The 17,750-nt window shown below is 40.7% G+C and overlaps 1 protein-coding gene across 1 annotated transcript; it reads right to left on the reverse strand.

Annotated features, from left to right (window-relative positions):
• Window positions 1-640: 640 nt before the first annotated feature.
• CLEC3A (C-type lectin domain family 3 member A) lies at window positions 641-7,633 on the reverse strand. Its single transcript, XM_072346082.1, has 3 exons — window positions 7,429-7,633; window positions 5,490-5,570; window positions 641-2,194 (listed from the first exon to the last, which is right to left on the reverse strand). The coding sequence occupies exons 1-3, from the start codon at window positions 7,541-7,543 to the stop codon at window positions 1,809-1,811; spliced, it is 582 nt and encodes a 193-aa protein (XP_072202183.1). The 5' UTR covers window positions 7,544-7,633; the 3' UTR covers window positions 641-1,808.
• Window positions 7,634-17,750: the final 10,117 nt, after the last annotated feature.

Below are 17,750 nucleotides of genomic sequence, written 5' to 3' on the forward strand. Positions count from 1 at the left end.
GTCGTGTACCTAAAAGTTGCAGTTGCGTCCTGTTGCACAACTTGGTGCAGAGATGAAGAACTCGGAGCTGGAACTTGCAGTGAAAACATCACCAGGAGACCTCAGAGGATTTCAAAAACTAACTGAAAGAGACTAGGTAGATAAAAGAATACAGAAGGAAGTATAATCTACTTGAATGGAAAATATAAGCAATATTAAGTGTAATCCAGAAAGAGGAATCACAGGGAAGGATGGTGATAAGAACTTGTGCAGAACACTGGTGGGTCAGAGCTGGCCCATCAAGCAACAGATACTTATCCTTGCTCTGAGCTCTGCACAAGCACTGAGAGTGGAGGTGGTGATAGTTAATTTGATAGGACAAAGTTTTTCTCCCTGCTATGTTTCTACTTTCTTTTCTGTTTGTCTTGCTCCCATTGCAGGCATCTCTCATAGGAGATTTTCATCTTTCTACAATTTTCTTTCCATCTGCAGACACATCAGGTTTCTCTCTGTCATTCTTCCAGTTTACTTTGTCTTGAGACATGTATGTACAGTAAAGATGTGGTATAGTACACCCAAAGATCTTTTGAATCCTCAAGAAAGAACTTAGAAGTAGTGGCCTTCGCATGGATGCTAAAGCTCTCAAAAACACCATTACATTTAAATACCAGTAATTGCAAATTTATTGCACAATTTAAGAAAATCTTGCACAATTAAAAGAGAAAAAGTAGAAATTAGCCTCCAAGCAACAGTATATTTAAATCATTTACTGAAATTCCCTTATATGACAGAGAAACTGCAGTTTATAACATGAAGGCAAATGTGTACTGTGATGTTAAGAACAGCAAAAAGTAGCTAGCTCAAATGTTGGGTATCAAATAGGAAAATCTGCATGTGGCCCAGTGAGTGATGGTTTGGCCCCACTCATCTGTACCAGCAAGGCATGCTACCCTCAATATGGAGAGGGGTGATTGAGGGGGTACAGTTTTCCTGAAAGGGGACCCTTCCTCTTCATCCATGCCTGAATTATAAAGCCTCATTCTGATCCTGCAGGAGAGGCATTTGCACATCTTTCTAAGGGATTACATACTAACAGTACAATCTAGTCCCAGGTTGATTTCTTCTACAGGAATGTTCCAGGTGACATCTAATATTTAACCATAATTGAGACATTTAGAAGCAACCGTGCTTCAACCTGATATTTAGAATAACAAATTCCCCCATTTTGTAGCAGTGTATCTTATTTAACCCCATGTGCTTTAAAAATTATCATCAGATTTTTGTTTTTATCTTTCCTTTCCCATAGGTAAAAGTCTTGGTCACAAATCCATCCTGTTAAGCTCTGTAAGGAGGATGGCCATTTTCCCAGGATAAACCCCAGTGTCCTCCTTAAACTCTGGAACAAAGAGAAGCCCTACATCTTCTGATAGAACATGTCTCCATACAGCAATCCTTTTGTATACTTTCAATTAATTCACTAGAGATCTGAGATCAAGCAAATAATACCATGGAGATACAAAATGCAGAAACGAAGGTGAACCCCAGTAACCTAAACACCGGGCTGGAAGCATATGGCAAAATATAATGCAATACAGATTAAAATATAGCATGTATTCCTGTACATGATGAGAGCACTCACTACATAAAACATTTTAAGCATCTGAATAGAAAATAAATTAATGAAGAAAAATTCTGTTTCAGGAAAGACTGAGTATAATGCAAGAGATGGATACTTTTAACTCACCACTGTCTAAGTGGGAGGGGTTGCTAACAAGAAAAAATGGCATGTTAGTAACCCAAAATATAGTCATGATCACTTGCATGTGGAATTATGGGATCAGAAATTCACAAATATATCTTTTGGCAGTACGGCAGACCTCATCCACCCACTTGCCTTGTGTTGAAAAGAAGACACAATTTTCGCGCTTCCCCCCGTTTGGCTGGGCACGATCCCAATTGAAGTACTGTAGGGCCATGCCATTAACATCAACAAACTTCCCTTCATTTACCATGTCATTGACACCTAGCCAGAACTCAGACCCTCCAGGCATGCTGTTCTTGCCATAGTCTCGGAGAGCATTCGTTTCATCACTATTCCTTGGGATAGCCAGTGTCCCTCCCTTGGCTATGCAGTCTTCATTAGCTTCATGAAAATGCTTGGTGCCTTCTGATATGAGGTAGCACTTCTTATAGGCCTTTGTCCCTCGAAGACAGACTGTGAATAGATATTAGTTTGCAAGTTCAGTAAAAGCTTAAGCTTTAAATGATGTTTCCTAAAATGATGATTTTCTAAAGGTATCTTGGTGGTTAAGCAATCAGGTCACTCAGCAAGTGAAATACTCTTGCACCTGACAAGTGGGTCTGGAATTAGGAACAGTAGCATCACATGCAGACTTCCCTGCTACTCCAATTTGTGTAGTACCTTGTATGCAGCCAACATGCTAGCATGCCTTTGGGAAGTCTAGGTGGCTCACAGGCACACTGCTGGGTCCTTTGGGGTGTAAGAGTTGGCCAAGAGCTCAGCATGCTCTTAGGACTACTCCAAAAGTCACTTAAGGATAGGTAAAGGTGTGATCTTAACACAATAAAGTACCGTGGAAAGAAAATGTTTTGAGTTTGTGGTTTTTAAATTTAATTTGGCTACTTCTGAACAATAAAATATAGCTCAGGCCTGTTGTCAGCATGTCTTACTTGTTTTTTGTAAATAGTCCTCTTTTCACATGCCTTACCTTATTTTATCTCTGAAAACTTGTGGAATGGGTAGGTATGAATGTTCATATTGTAGGCAGATGTGATTTAGTCATTAGAAAATCTTTACTTAGCTTTATACTAAAAAGGCAGATCTAAAGGTCATTTAATATTTATGGTATTCAAGTTCCAGAGCAAAGTGTTATGCATTAACTAGGCCTATTTCATAGCAAGAAAATGCTAGAAATGCTATTTTAAATATGTCCTGCTTGCCAGAAAAATAATGATTTGAAAATCACAATGCAAATCTCTCTCTGACGGATTGATAAAAGTATATTCCCACCTACAGAAAAGTGGGCATTCACTTCTTTAGTTCTTAATATCTGGTCTTTCCAGCAAAGTGTGTCCCTTCAAACTCAAATGAAGTAAAGTGACTTAAATCTATAAAAACTTTCTGAAAAACATACTGAGCTTGCATGACAATCTGAACCAAGTAACATAAGCATTTGTATTTAAAATGTGTTTGGATTTAGTTCTACTGGAACATATCAAGACAGGGAAGTCTTGATATAAAGTAGAAGCGCACTAAAACATGAATTTGGCATCTGCTTTGCAACGGGAATTGCATTACAGGGTTCTTCCAGCCCAAGGTCTGTGCAGGCAGGCTTGTGGGAGTCAACCTTCAGGCTTCCCTTTCCAGCTCTCCTAATGCACATACATGAATAACTGTCTCTCCCGAGAGAAGTGCTTACAAGAACAGAACCCACTTCAAAAGAGTTTTACTTCTAAGTTGAGAAAGGTAGCAAGGGGCTTGAATAAACTACTAAAATAGTTATTTTTGGAATCTTGCATCTTCCTGCTTCCAGTCCATTTATTGCTTAAACTCATCTTGTACTTAAATTAGAAAAGCCATGAAACAGTACGAACATCTTCTGTCCTGATGTTTTCTATAGTCTGCTTCTAATTCCTGTCATCTGTTCTAGTAAAAATAAATAAATAAAGTAATTATGTATCTGATCAACAGGATATGGAAATCCACTCTGGGCCATATCCTATGTGCCTCAGTTCTTTAGTATTTCCAGTTCTAGTAGTCACTGCATTCCTTAGCTGCATTTTCAATATCTTTTTGTACTAGGACTTATCCTTCAAACTTCATTCTTTCCAAGTGCTAAGCTGGATAATGGTCAAAGAGAAGTAATTAATGCACTTGCTAAATTTTGAATTCTTCAACTTCTTTTTCTTTAATTCTTTATATTCATGGGAAAATCAGAGGGACCTTAATCTACTTCAGCAATTCTGCAGTAATGATGGAGACTATTCCCCTTTAGGGAGAAAGTTCATGCTGCTAAATGGCATATGGCAACATTTCATAGTATGTACAAAGGAGAACTAGGAAATTCAAAAAGAAAAAGAAGGAATCAGATTGTAGTATATCTTGAAAGCTTCTATAAACTACTTTTTGAACTATCATAAAGGCATTAATGAATGCAGTCAGAGCTGGAGGGGTGATAGGTCTCTTTAAGCCAAATTTGGAATCCATTTGATCAGTGTGGGTTCTGAATTTAGAGGAGAACTCAAAATAAGTTTTGAGGATAGCAAATCTCCTGCCTCTGGTTTCATTTCTGAGCCACTGCTTACTAACTCTCAAGCTCTTTCTGGAAGCAAAGCAAGAACTACTTTTAGACAAGAGTTACTTGCCTACCATAGGTTTTCTCTTCTAAGAAATTTCTATAGTCATCTTATGAGAAGTTTAAAAGAAAAATATTTAGTACAGCTCAAAAAGCTCTATTCAACCCAGGATACAAAACAACATAAACCCACATATTACCATCCCCAAGCAAAATATATTCTGTTTCATGTGGATGATGTCATTTCCTCTGTAGAGTCTGCTTGAATGTGCTTAAATGTCAGGTTTTGTGTCAACAGCTGTGAAAAAGTAGAACTGTCTCGTAGGTGTGCGTGTATTTATCCTTCTCATTTTGCTTGGAAATTTCCATCTAACTATTGAAATACTTAAAGGACTGCATGTTGATACAGGATATTTCTGAACTCACAATGAATACTACTTAGAGGTTTTAGAGTAACATTCACATCTTAATATTGCAGTTCCTGTCATTTAAGACAACTCAGTCCTTTAAGCTTATCTTGTTTTTGGATATTCTCAGCCTTTACAATGACTGTTTTTGTTTTAATATTTAGCCAGTGTTTATATCTGTATTGGCTGTTAATATACAGATGGTAGCAAATGTACAGAAGGAGTAAGCAAAGGAAAACTCACCAGTGGTGGTGCATTGGCTGAAGAAGCTGGAGCAGTCCTCACTGGTGAGCGATCTCCAAGAGATGCTGCCTCAGTGGAAGTCAGCCCTTAAATGAGGTCTCAGAGGGGATGGAGTCGAGCTCCACCCCTTCCAGGAGCACAGCTACATCACTCTCACCTGTACTCCCACAGCTGACCCCATACTTGCCTCAGCTGATTAATCAGAGGTTCAGGCTGTGATTACCAATCTCCCATACAATATCCAATTTGGGGACCCAACTTATTGACCATTTAAGTTCTGAAACCTAGAAACTGTCATCATGCTGCTTATGTCTGATTGTGCCTAACATGCACATGTATGCCATTAGTTCACACTCACTTTTTGCCCAAATACTTCCTTTCAATTCTTGTTTCATTGTTATAGGTGTATCATACTATGTGTATGAGGAGCCATATTCATCAGAATCTCAGATCACCCTTAAAAAGATGAGTGAGACTGAAGAGCGTGAGAGAGAGAAGGCAGTGGTAGCTTTTGGATGCCACTGACCAGTGTAAGCTGCTTTACCTGATTGAAGTGCTTGCATTTCTTTGAGAGCATTTACTTCTCGCCACAACTTGTCAATCTGGGTCTTGAGGTCATCCTTTTCTTTAATAAAAGAAATATAGAGAAATGAGCAGATATGCATGCAAAAAGGTGTTTGTTTGTCTGTTTAAATTATTTTAACAACTGTCAGGTCCCTTCATTGCCAAGATGTATTTTGCCGTTTTAATGCATCAGTATTCTAGTTGCTCATCTCTAGTTTACAGCTAAATTTGCCTGTTTGCATTTGAACCTGTATGCTGTAGTGTGTGGGTGTATGTGTACATAAATATCATAAAAACAATAGGACAGGACAGAAGATTCTATGAACACATAAAATTTACACAGCTCTTGTTTTAACACAGTAAAGGATAGCTGATATAATCTAAGTTTAGGGTCTAAATGCATACAGATAGGCTTGCTGAGCTGCCATCTCCCCTCCCCAGGAGGAGCTTTCCTCCCCTTGGTGACCGGAGTCACACACATTCAGCTCATGCCACCATTTTGTGACACTGACAAAAGTACCAATAAGATGATGAGACAAGAAAAGATGCTAAGTTGCACATAATAATTCAATTTTCATGTTCACTTTTGCATATTTTTCCTCTTAACCATTATAATGGCTTACCACAAGCATACAGATAGCAGACAGGATTCCATTGCACAAGCTTACAGTTTGATTGCAGCAGTAAGCAGACCTTCCAGAAGCCGCAGTAATGAGCATGTGGAATAAATAGGCTCTTTCACAAGCAGCAGTATTAACAAAGCCACAGTTCCTACAGATCTGTGTTACATCCTCCAACTCCACCCCAGAAAGCTTGTCTCTTCTCTATATTCCCTAATCAGGGATGATTGACCTCAGCTGTCCTTTATGTTCCCTATGGCAGGACTCCCAGTCCATGTTCTTCCCTGTGATTCCTAGTTCCCAGTAATTTCTCCATGACCCTTCTCTGCTTTGAAAGAGGCAAAAAGCAGAACAGATGAGCTCCTGGTACAATTTCTTTTTCTAGTGGCACACTTATGCAGACCTTTTTTTTTTGCACCCACATCCTGAATTTCATAATTTTGGGTAACTTGTCCTCAGGACACCCAATATTTTGACAAACTGTTTCAAATGCAGAAGTTATCAGTGGAAAGTTGACAGAAAAATGTGCTAGAAACACAAGGACATCAAGCTAAGAACTGAAAAGATTCAAAGGGAAAAATAAGAATATATAAGAAAGTCTATAGCTCCAAAGCAGTATAACTGTGTTGTACAGTGACTTTATCAAAGCTCCATTTTTTTTTACTGACAAGAAGCTTAAATATTTGCCATTAATGTAACCTCCATCATGCACACTTTTTTTAGAAATAAGCCTTTAAATTAAATACAGAGAGCATTCCAAACAGCCAGTAGTTCTGTATTTGCTCTGTAATCTTTGCTCTGGGAATTTAATTTTTTTTTTTTTTTAAATTCATTTTTATTGATTTCACTTACAGTTTCACCGTATCTTTCATACAAGTGGTATCCCACAAATGTTACACAGACATTCTGTTACAATTAGGAAATGGACAAAAACCTGAACAATACCCCTTGAAGATTTAATGTCTCATTCTATTCTTTTCCATCACGTGTATGTGAATTTCTATTCATCTTTACCTTTGTATCATAAATAACGCTGGCTGTCAACAGAGATGAACAGCCATAACAGAGCGAGACATTTTTAAATTGCAGTGCAGCTTTATTCCTATAACTCTTTCCAGCACATTATTCTTGGCTTCACTAACTCACATAAAAATATTTCAAAGACAGGCATAATATAGACTTGACTATCGTTTGGTAATATTTGAATAGGGCTACTTTCTTACTCACACAATGTTCAGTACATAGTAAACGTGAATAGTCTATAAACCCCTATCCCTCCTCCCAGTTAAAACCCAGTACCTTTCACTCTACGTTTGCTGTGCTTCCTAGCTTTGAATTTGGAAGCCTGGCTGATGGTCTGATCCAGCAGTAATATGCTTACGAGGAAAAAAATCATAAATCCAGTTTGTGCCATCTCTCCTTTAAAGAACTTTACAGAAATCTTCAAGAGATTCTCTTCAGCAGCTGTGAGAGCAAGTCACACAGACACATCGCAGGCAGGACTGACTGAGGTCAGTTTTATAAAAGTGTAGTGATAGGGTTGGCTGTACTCCTTGCTTACGAAATGTGTTTAATACTTCAGCTGGCTGCAGCATAAGGTGCCCCCTTGTTCTCACATCTCATCTGAAATTCCTGTTTCTTTTTTGGGTTCAACTGAGACAGGTTGCTTTTAAGGGCACTGAACAGTGCTCCAATTGCTGCGAATGAATGCCATTTCTTCAGAGATAACGCTTTATCTTTGAAGCATGAAGGTATGTAAAAGGAGATGGATGCTCAAAAATGCCTTGTGTAATGCCAGCCTCAGGACAGGGGTAGCATCTTTCTGTCCTGTGCTTGTTAACTATGGGCAGTGGTCATGATCATATTTACGTTGAAATGCAAAAAGATGTCGCCCCTTAGTAAACATGGCAGCCACACACACGAAGTATATATACAATAAGATCACATTGTCAGATGTTCATTTATTGTTGTATTAAGAGTTCCTAAATACCTACTGGATATTACAGTGCTTCTGAATAAGAGCATTATGTGCTATCAGAAGGGTCTAGTTAGGGGAACAAAACATTTTGACCCTCTTACAAATTTTCCCAAGTCCTCACTACACTGCCAGGGGAAGAGATACTGCTCACAGTAGAGTACAAGATACTGGAAGCAGGATAGTGCTATCTAGACTACGGAGAGGTGTCTGCATTTGGAGCTCTTTAATTTCCCTTGAGACTGAGTTCTCTGTGTATGCCTTTATACTGGGATTGCTTTAAGCAGTATCACCTCTCACACTCACTTTAGTGGATAAATGTGACTTTCAACAAGTGGGCTTGTTTAAAATGTTTACACTGAAGTCATTGCTGGGCAATGGGTGCAGGCAAGAGAAGTTTATGCCACTCTGAAGCTATGATTCCAGACCCCTCTTTGCCCTCTGCCTTGGTTACATTCTACTCATATTATCAGTGTTCTTCTTCTAGAACTGTAACAGCAAGAGGTTTATTACTTTATTAAAAGAAAGCTGAGATTTAGAGGCATGCTGTTTTACTACATGAGTGTATACTGGCTTTTTTCTAACCACATGGAGTATAAAATCACTTCAGCTCACATAATGTAAAACACACCAACACCAGCTGTTTCAGATATCCCCAAACAACAAATTGGATTCTCTATAGCTGGTACACATCTATTAATCATGAACTAATACTTTGTAAAATGTTTATAAAACTTTATAAAATGTTCGGTGATTTGCTAAAACTCGTTTTCAGTAGTTCTGCTTCAAAGTGTTGAAGTACGTTACACTGTGTAGGGAAACTCCAGGAACAATGCTGAAAGAACAGTCTGAAACTTGTTTTGAAAGCTTCACCCTATTTGTTCAGTAGACTTTTTGGACATTTTACCATTATGCAAGTTGCTCTGTTGGACTTTACTCCTAAAACCTGACCCACAAAGCTGTCCTTGCATCTGCTGTGAAAACCCACAAGGGCACAGGGGATTGTTGATCTAGGATTTGTTTTGAGTACCTAAGAAATAGGTTTCACACTTATGCATAATCAACAGCAACTAAGCAAGTTTAACTTCTTGTATGCAGTGTGTGAGCAGAAGAGTCAGAGAACAGCACTCTGCAAAATATGTTGCTTAGAATATTTAAACTCCCACTGCTAGTGTGAGGAAGCAGAAAATGGAACCATACAGGAGGCCTAGAGCCCTGCCAGAATATATGCATTCTCTGTGTATGGTCTTGAAACTAATATATCAATGTCATTTAGAGCTGTAATTTGTCTTTTGCAAGCATAGTTAGAGTAATATCATAGAGCTCAGAGAGTGAACAAAGTTAAATATGTATGAAAGCAATTTTTCTTGGGACAAATTAGTTCTCTTTCTGTATGAGAATGTGCTATCCAAATATAAATACTCATACTTCCATAGCTGTGTCCAGACTGGGATATATTTGTACATTTTATTCACACCCATATAGTAGAACTTCTGCATAAACACAAAGCTGCAGTTTCTCTTGAATTGTTTGGTTTGAAAAGAAACATTTTGCAGGATCCAGAGCTGCTGTACTGCACAGGAACCTGGGTGGTTTTCTGGCTCCTGCTTCTGTGCCTCATTCCATTTGCTTTCAGACAACTGATCCATTCAAAGCTTAAGCAACCTTTGGTGAAAAGTTCATTTCAGTTTCTCCACAGTCTCTTCAAGGTAAAAAGTCTATTCCCCTCAGAGACAGTTCCACCTTTATATGCTCCTGTAAACTGGCTTAGAAAAACTCTTTGTACATCTGTTTTTCCTCTCCATTCTCAGCCATCGTTGAGCTTGTGGAAAGAACATGCAACTGGGCACAGAGTATGAGAAGTCAGTGTGAGACGTGGACTGGATGCTCAGCTGAGATCCTGAAATAGTCTGACTGCAGCAGTAATTTCCTGTTGTGAGGAATAGGATCTATGCAGGGTGATCGTGTCCTTTGTTATCCTTTGGAGTAGTAGAGCCACAAGGAAATACTTGCAAAAATATCTTTAAAGAAAGGTACAGTGGTATCTTGAAAAGCAAACCACACACAAATTGCTATTTGAATGTCTGTGATTTACTGAGGCCTATGGTTCCCTCCAGGTTTCAGAGTTGATTGCATCATGATCTGTTGGACCAAGTAGGAAACTAAAGGGCTGTATCTGCTACTGAAATCTGAGCTACTGTTTCTGCAGCATTACAGTTACAGAAATGTCAACTCAATGTAGGATTTGGAAAAGAAGCTTGTACATGGGTAATTGTTTTCCTGTTCTACTCAAAGTACAAACAGGAAATGAGAACTGATCAGAGCTGTTGCTCTGATTTCAAGTGGGGTAAACCTAAGAGCCAATCTAGCCAAAAAAGGTTGACTGCCTCCCAGGCATCAGTTTTTATGAATGATTTGGGTAGTATATGGGATCCACGGGTTGATTCTCATTTGTTTCGATTAAATGTAAGAGACTTTGCAAATTCTGCTAGCTGTGGATTATGTCATGCTTGGAAAAATACAGTGCGCTTGATTTCTTTGGCCTTGAAAAGTCTTAAATACTCTTTCTTAAGGATTCTGTCTCAGTCCAACCAGGTATGAGGCAGGTTTATGGCTGACATCCCAACACCAAGGTTATTTGGGGGAAATTTGTACAAGTAAGCTGTGTATTTGGAAAAGGGAAGGGCTAACCTGATGGTATGTGAGGTTCTGTGAAAAATCTTAATGATATTTTGGGTTTGTACAGTCGGTTCAATGTTTTTCCTGTCATATGAATTTGCTTTTTAAAAGGAAATTTGCTCACTATAAGGGTTTTGTTGTGTCTGTTAACATTTAAGGAAGTTACCAGTTCATTGCTAAAACAGGTTCATCTCAAAGCTGAACCATAGCAAGCGGGGGACAGTAAATTGTACACAAGAGGCAGCACAGTAACTTCTGTCTATCATACATATTTAAGGTAAATATCTTCAGCTTATCTGTGACCAAACCACATCATTGTATTACTTCCATTCTCTTGCAGTGGCAGTGAATACAAGTTGTGGGTTGTAAATCTGAAAAAGTAGTGCTGATCATATTCAGAAGAGATTCAGAATTCAGAAGAGATTCACCAAATCTACATAAACCAGTGCTAGGAAGGCAATTGCTCTCTCTGGTTACCTACCCAGTGCTGCTGAGCGCCGATAAAGTTGCCTTCTTCTAGTGTTGCCAAGTCTTGTTTTAAATCAGCGCTTTACTGGCAATAATAAGCAGTACTGAGCATTTTGTTGATTGCCACTGCCTCTGTCTTTGGACAGGAAGAACCCCAAGGAAATGGCTTCTCATCTAGGGTTACATGTTTTGATGGCTATGCGAAACGTGCAAAAAGCAAAATGCCATCCCCTACAAAGCAGAAACGACTTCTTCACAACCAGGTGACTCCATGTCATCTCTAAAGATAAGGGAATTTAGGAGAAAATTTAAAGCTTTGGTTTCCTTGCAATCCAGGTGCAAATAAAACTGTTGAATGGGTCTTTTGAAATGCTATTCCTGTGGACCTGGCAAGGTTTCCGTGCTGGGAGTTGCTGGCGGCAGCACAGCTTGTTTAGCCCTCAGGGAGGATGTGAGAATCTGTCTGTTTCTCTTTTGTAAACCTCAAATACCTGTTGTGCTAATTTTTCTCCTGCAATGTGTGCTACCTATTTGCCTTTCAGGAAATGAACTAAAAACATCCTGAGCACTTATTTTCTCCCCTTAACTTTTTAGTTTTGATCACCACAGTCTCCTTGCTATGAAGTTTTACAGCTTCACATTAACATGGTGTCAATAGGTCTGCACATCCTTACATATGCCAAACAAGGCAATTTGGACAAAGCCTTAATTTAGCCCCTGTGAAGCTCACAAGACGTCTGAAATACACATTCACTCACAGGTTCATAGCAGGTTACTAACAGTGTGGCTTTGCTTATTGCCAGTAGGGCTGGCCAGAGGAAGGATTGCATTTTGGCTTGTGTAGATGCTTGTAGGATTTTCCTATAGCAGATGGAAAAACAGACCTTCTCAGGAGTGTGATCATGTCTCGCTTTGGTGACTGCACTTCACAGAGGACTCAAATGCTCTGCTCAAGGGCTGACCCCTTGCTTTGGCAACACAGGAGCTTGTGATCCCACTCAGCTATGTCTGTATGACCACTGAGGCCCCTGTTGTTGCAATGCTGCTGCTCCCTTGCCTGCTGACAAGAGGCTACAGCTGGGGGCTGCCAGCCTGGCCTGTGGCATGGAGCCAAACCACAGCACTGCAGCCCAGAGCTGTCACAGGATCTGCAAACAGCTGACCCTGCTTTACCTGTGCTAGATGCAGCACTATCCCCATGCATAGGCATGATCAGCTCATGCACCAGCCCCCAGGGTTGGAAAATATGTGATGTGGTCCAAGTAAAACATTTTTCTTTTAAAAGTTAAAGGAATTTTTAATCTGCCTGATCAGGCAAGAAAAATAGCATCTAAATGAACTGAAAGCAAATATTGGGATGATGTCTGCTTGTCTACAGACAAGTCAAGCAGTGGAAAGTGTGGCTGGCCCTGCCTGGCAGGACAAATACTAAAGCCAGCCCTACTACCACTCACTATGCACATTTATTCTAATACTTTCACATGATCATTTCGAATGGAAATCGTTCTGGCATTTGCCAAGCAATTTAGACACTGCATAGATGTAAGTAAACATCACAGGATTTTTAATTCTTACATTAGTCATTGCCACATGAATTCTTACTGCAGTTTATTCCATTTCCAGCAGATGTCTTAAGTGCCCTAGGAATTGTTAGGACGGGTCTGATTTTGTATTGCTTTTCCATCGAAATGAAACAGAAAAGATGAAGTTCCCTCTCTGCTTGATGCTCAGGATAAATCCATTGCATTGCATGGCTTTCCCCTGGAGTTACACAGCAGAGGGTGAGGATCAGTCTCATTACGCATTTTCTTGAGGCTTCATTACTGTAGGGTGAGCAGTTGAAACAGGCATCTCTCAGATCAAACATATTCTTATAACAGGGTTTTCAAAGGGAACGGGAGGCTGTTTGTACTGGCTTTGGCAATGCTGTTTCCTTAAATAATGCTACAGATTATGCACAGACTAAATCAACTGCATCTAACAAGATGATATGATTTCCCAAGTTGTATGGACATCTGCCCGATTAAACCACCTGATTAATCTTCTGAAGATCTTTGAATCTCCAGACAGTGCATGGCTGTTACCACCTCATTGCTTTGGGGGAATGAATGGGTTGGGATTGCCTACTCTGACATTTACTGCCATGCACACACTTCATACCTCTCCAGCCACAGGACTCTGCAGTTCTCAGAGCCCTCCTTGACAGGCCAGGATCCCCACTGACCGCAGACCTGCAGCTAACATGACCTACTAAGCCTTCCCCTTGCTCCCTGTCTCTGGGAGTTAAATCCTCTCTAAAGGCAACAGAGCTTTGCCTGAGTAAGGCCAGCAGCCTTTGCTCTCTGTCAGATAATTAGATAATTAGGGGATCATCTCCCCATACAGCAGTAAACTGGTGCCATGTCACCAGAGCTGGAAATGTAAAAGCTTGTCCAAGGGCAGAAGTAAGCCATTTCTATTTGTGCAGCTGTAGGCCTGCTGAAATGGCAAAGCTGCTTCCAGATACGAGCTGGCAGGTTTGAGCAGTGCTACATGTTGCTACATAGCCTTAATGACTTGGGACTCCATGAGCATGAGGATCTTGGCACCATGCAGTGCTGCATGGAGGAGATACTCCCCAGGTTGCTAACAGTGAATGTTCTCTCTTTACTAGGTATCTAATGTGACCAGGAAACAAACAGCTGCCAGGCAATACACTTGTTTTACGTATCCAGCCGGTATGTTCTTATACAACCTGGCACTTGCTGCAGGAATTTGGGCAGCCTTTGTGTGCAGCCTCTGGTAGAGCAGGGGCTGTGGAACGTGAGGAGCAGCACAGCTGTAAGTGCAGAGGAGCAGCTGTATTCTCTGTGCAGGGATTTTTCATTTTGTCCTTTCTTTACTTGCTCCAGAGGCTCCATAAAACCGGTATAAAACAGCACCGTGTTCTCAAGAAAGACAATTGGTTTGGGCAATGCACACAGTGTATTTGAATATGGAGAACCGAGTGAGGATTTAAAAAAAGAATCATTTTTAATAAGCTGTGGCATGGAATAAATATTACTCCCTGAATTTTTAATACTGGGTTCATTTAGAGGACCAATCAGCTTGATGTTGTCCCTATCAAAGTCAGTGGTGAAACTCCTATGAGATTCCAGTTTGAGTTGAATTTACTGTCTTAATGGGAATAAGGAAGGAAGCTTGTAATAATTATCCTTTTATTATCCTGTTTTGCTCGATGATTAGCAAACAGAACATTGTGTAATAACTTCATTCGTTGCTGTCATGTTGAACAAAATGCAGATCAAAAATCTCATATGAATCGTATTATGTGTGCTTTATTAAGTTAACCTACAATTCCAGGGAATGTGCTGCAAGCAAGATAATATTGAAACGGGGCTAACGTTTAATATGTGAACTGTGAGAATTGGTTAGAGCAGCACTGTGCAGCACAGCCAGCGGCATCCAGTGTGTGTAGGTGTGCAGCTGCAGACTGATTGCTCAGGTGGGAACTTGAAGACAATTCCTTGTGTAAATCTGTCATTGCGTGCCTATGGGAAAGATGGGTCTGAGACTCCCAGAGCAGTGCTTCAATCAGTGCCACACTGCATAAACACACCCCTGACGCAGGAGTTCAACATCATTTGGCAATCAGACTTAATTATGGCATTAATTTTTACAGCCCAGTATGCAACAGCACTTTCCATCTGATCCTCAGATGGAGCAATCCCCATTCTGCCCACAAGGCGAGGATGAGCCAAAAGGGCTGGATCTGCACTCTTGTATTAACCTAGGCACTGCCTGGCAGAAAAGTCTGGGGTCAGGAATCCAAGCTGTTCCTTTTCCTGCAGTGCCCCACTGAAATGCTGATTCAGGTTCTGAGCTAACCTGCTTGATGAGAAAGAGCTAGGAAAATCTTGACTATTGTCTCTCGACTGCATATTTTTCTATGGGGCTTTGCAGGCAGGGTCTCAGCTGAAGGTTTTTAGCACAAGGTTTTGTGCATCTCCTTTGCCTTGGAACAAGTATGATTTGAGACACAGCTTTCAGCCATGAAGGAAAAACTTCCAGCTCAGCTGTTAAGTTTAGTCAAGATTCTTTAAGTTTAGTCAAGAATTAAATCCTGGAGAATTATAAACCCTTAAACCTAACAGCAATAAGAAGGGCACTGGACAAAACATTGAGTTTCATTGCTTCCTGTCTACAGTGGCTCAGGAGCACAATGGCATCACTGAGAATCATGGAGTCACTCAGGTTGGAAAAGACCTTAAAGATCATCGAGTCCAACCACAACCCAACCATCCTACCCTAACTAACAGCCCCCCCCCTAAATCCTGTCCCTGAGCACCACATCCAAAAGGTTTTTAAACACATCCAGGGATGGTGACTCAACCACCTCCCTGGGGACGGTTTGCTTTTATCAGACCAGTTTGACACTTGACCAGTCACAGCACTCTCGGTTTCTTTCTTCTTCTTTTTGTTTTCTTTTTGAACAGTGGGAATTTTTTCCTTTTTTGAAATGCAGACACCAGAAGGGAAAAAAACTGCAGCAAAGATACAGAAAAACGATCTGCCAAAGCAAACAGTCAGAAAAGAAAAACACTTTGCTTATCTCTCTCCTGTGCTAACAATAAAATGAATGTTTTCTCCTAGCGGCCTCTGGAAAACATCACAGACCTGACACGTCCTTCAGGCCACACGGTGACAGTGGCAGAAAGATACCAGTCAGCCAGCTTCCCCCCCAGCCTTTGTAAGTAGTATTTGGTTATTAGCTCAGTGCCCAGCCAGCCCACGGGTCAGGCATTTCGGTGAAAGTACAGACATCCTTATTATAAATAACGCATCTAATGTATCTGCAGCTTCTCTCTGTTCTTCTAGAGCAGCTGGGATGCTGCACTGCTTACAACTCTCCACGTGGGAGTTATATTCATGAAGAGCACAAAATGATTTGCACTGATACCTGCAGCTTATCGGGGCAACTCTGGCAACCGGCAATCTCTAGCAACTCTGCAGGGATGCTGGGGGACTAGAAATGTCCCTGCCTGATGTCAGAACATAATGAGGGCACTGAAACTACAAGTTAAATGATTCTTTTGCCTATTTAGGTTACGTTTTCTTTCAATCAAGATTTCAAGAACTCAAGATTTTACCAACAGTGGTGAAGACCACACCTTTCTAAAGGAAGGCTGATCTGGTATGATGGCATTCTTGTTTTTTTAAATCCCAATTGCTGTGAAGACAGATGACACTTATTCCTGGCTTTATTTTCTCATCTTACCCCTAAGTGCCTGGGGGAAGAGAGTCAAGGTTCCCACAGCAGTAATGTACCTGTGTTAAGTCCACAAAGATTTCATCTGTCACTCTCTGCAGGGGATCAAAGTGGGCATGACCCAGTATTCTCCAGGAGGTAAGAAAGTTAATTTTCCTGAGGCAATACCAGAGAACAAGAGCAATCACTGAGCACTGCAGGGCCTCCAGAAACCCCACAGAGAAGACTGGGACCCCCATGTCAACTTGATGCAAGACAGTGGTTGTTAAGTGTTGCTACAGGGAGGACAGGGCCTTAAGCAACAGCAGTGCATCAGGTACCCCTTTACACTCCAGAAGTCAGCAACCTTTGAGCCTTCCCCTTTGTCAGCTCTGTGCAAGCCTGGCTGGCCAGAGAAGGGAGCGATGGTGGAGCTGCCCAACTTACCTGCCTTGTCCTTGTTGCTGGGTTGTTCTGCTGCCTGGCAAACTTGTGTCCTTATGCAAAGACAGGAGCAAAACTGAGCACTGAACACTTCCCTTGATCTGAGTCAGATTTCCAGCGATGAGGTAAAAAAGAGCAAAAGCAGAAACCCTTGGAGGCTGAAAGGCAGGGATGTGCAGTGCCAGTGCAGTGACTGACGCACAGCACCCTGCAGCTTCCCTCTGATTAGCTCTGCTTTGCAGGATCATGAGCTGCTCCAGCTAACCGTCTCCCTGGGGCACAAACTAGCTTTTTAAATTAAAAACAAAGCAAAGCAAAACATTAGAAAGTATGCCCTTATTTATAAGCAATGGACAGTTCCTGACATGAAGAGACAACTCTCCCCAGTACTAATGTTGAAAGGGAGAAGCTCCCAAATAATAAATACCAACATTTGTAACACCTAACACATAATCTTACCTGTATTTTGCAGCCCAGACTTCCACACAAGAAAGCCCTTGTCCAAAACATGTTTGTGTGTACAAATTTAGGGGGGATTCCAACTCTTTCTCAGCCCTCTCCCTTCCTAACTGGCGATTCAAGGTTGCTATTTCGGTGTATTCTTACCAAAAGGAATCAGCTGATGAAGAAAACATCAATTTTTCTGACCCTGGAAACTAGTTGAGAGAGTGCTGAATGTTTGACAAATGGCTTCATCATCATCACCCCTGAATATATGGATGAGGTTTTTAAACACTGCTGAAGGAGGTCAAGCCTGCTTAGAAGAGAAATATAATCACCACAAATGCATGTTAATCTCATCAGGCATATAATGGATAGATGTAAAGC

Source organism: Excalfactoria chinensis, chromosome 11, assembly GCF_039878825.1.
Source record: "Excalfactoria chinensis isolate bCotChi1 chromosome 11, bCotChi1.hap2, whole genome shotgun sequence".
NCBI classification, from domain to species: Eukaryota; Metazoa; Chordata; class Aves; order Galliformes; family Phasianidae; genus Excalfactoria; species Excalfactoria chinensis.

Bases quoted from the DNA above. Each gene is read 5' to 3' on its own strand.
- CLEC3A (XM_072346082.1), bottom strand. From the start codon at position 7,543: ATGGCACAAACTGGATTTATGATTTTTTTCCTCGTAAGCATATTACTG. The intron at 5,571-7,428 runs GTACTGGGTTTT...CTTTTATTAAAG, and splicing joins CAGCAAACGTAGAGTGAAAG to AAAAGGATGACCTCAAGACC. The intron at 2,195-5,489 runs GTAAAGCAGCTT...ATCTATTCACAG, and splicing joins AATGCAAGCACTTCAATCAG to TCTGTCTTCGAGGGACAAAG.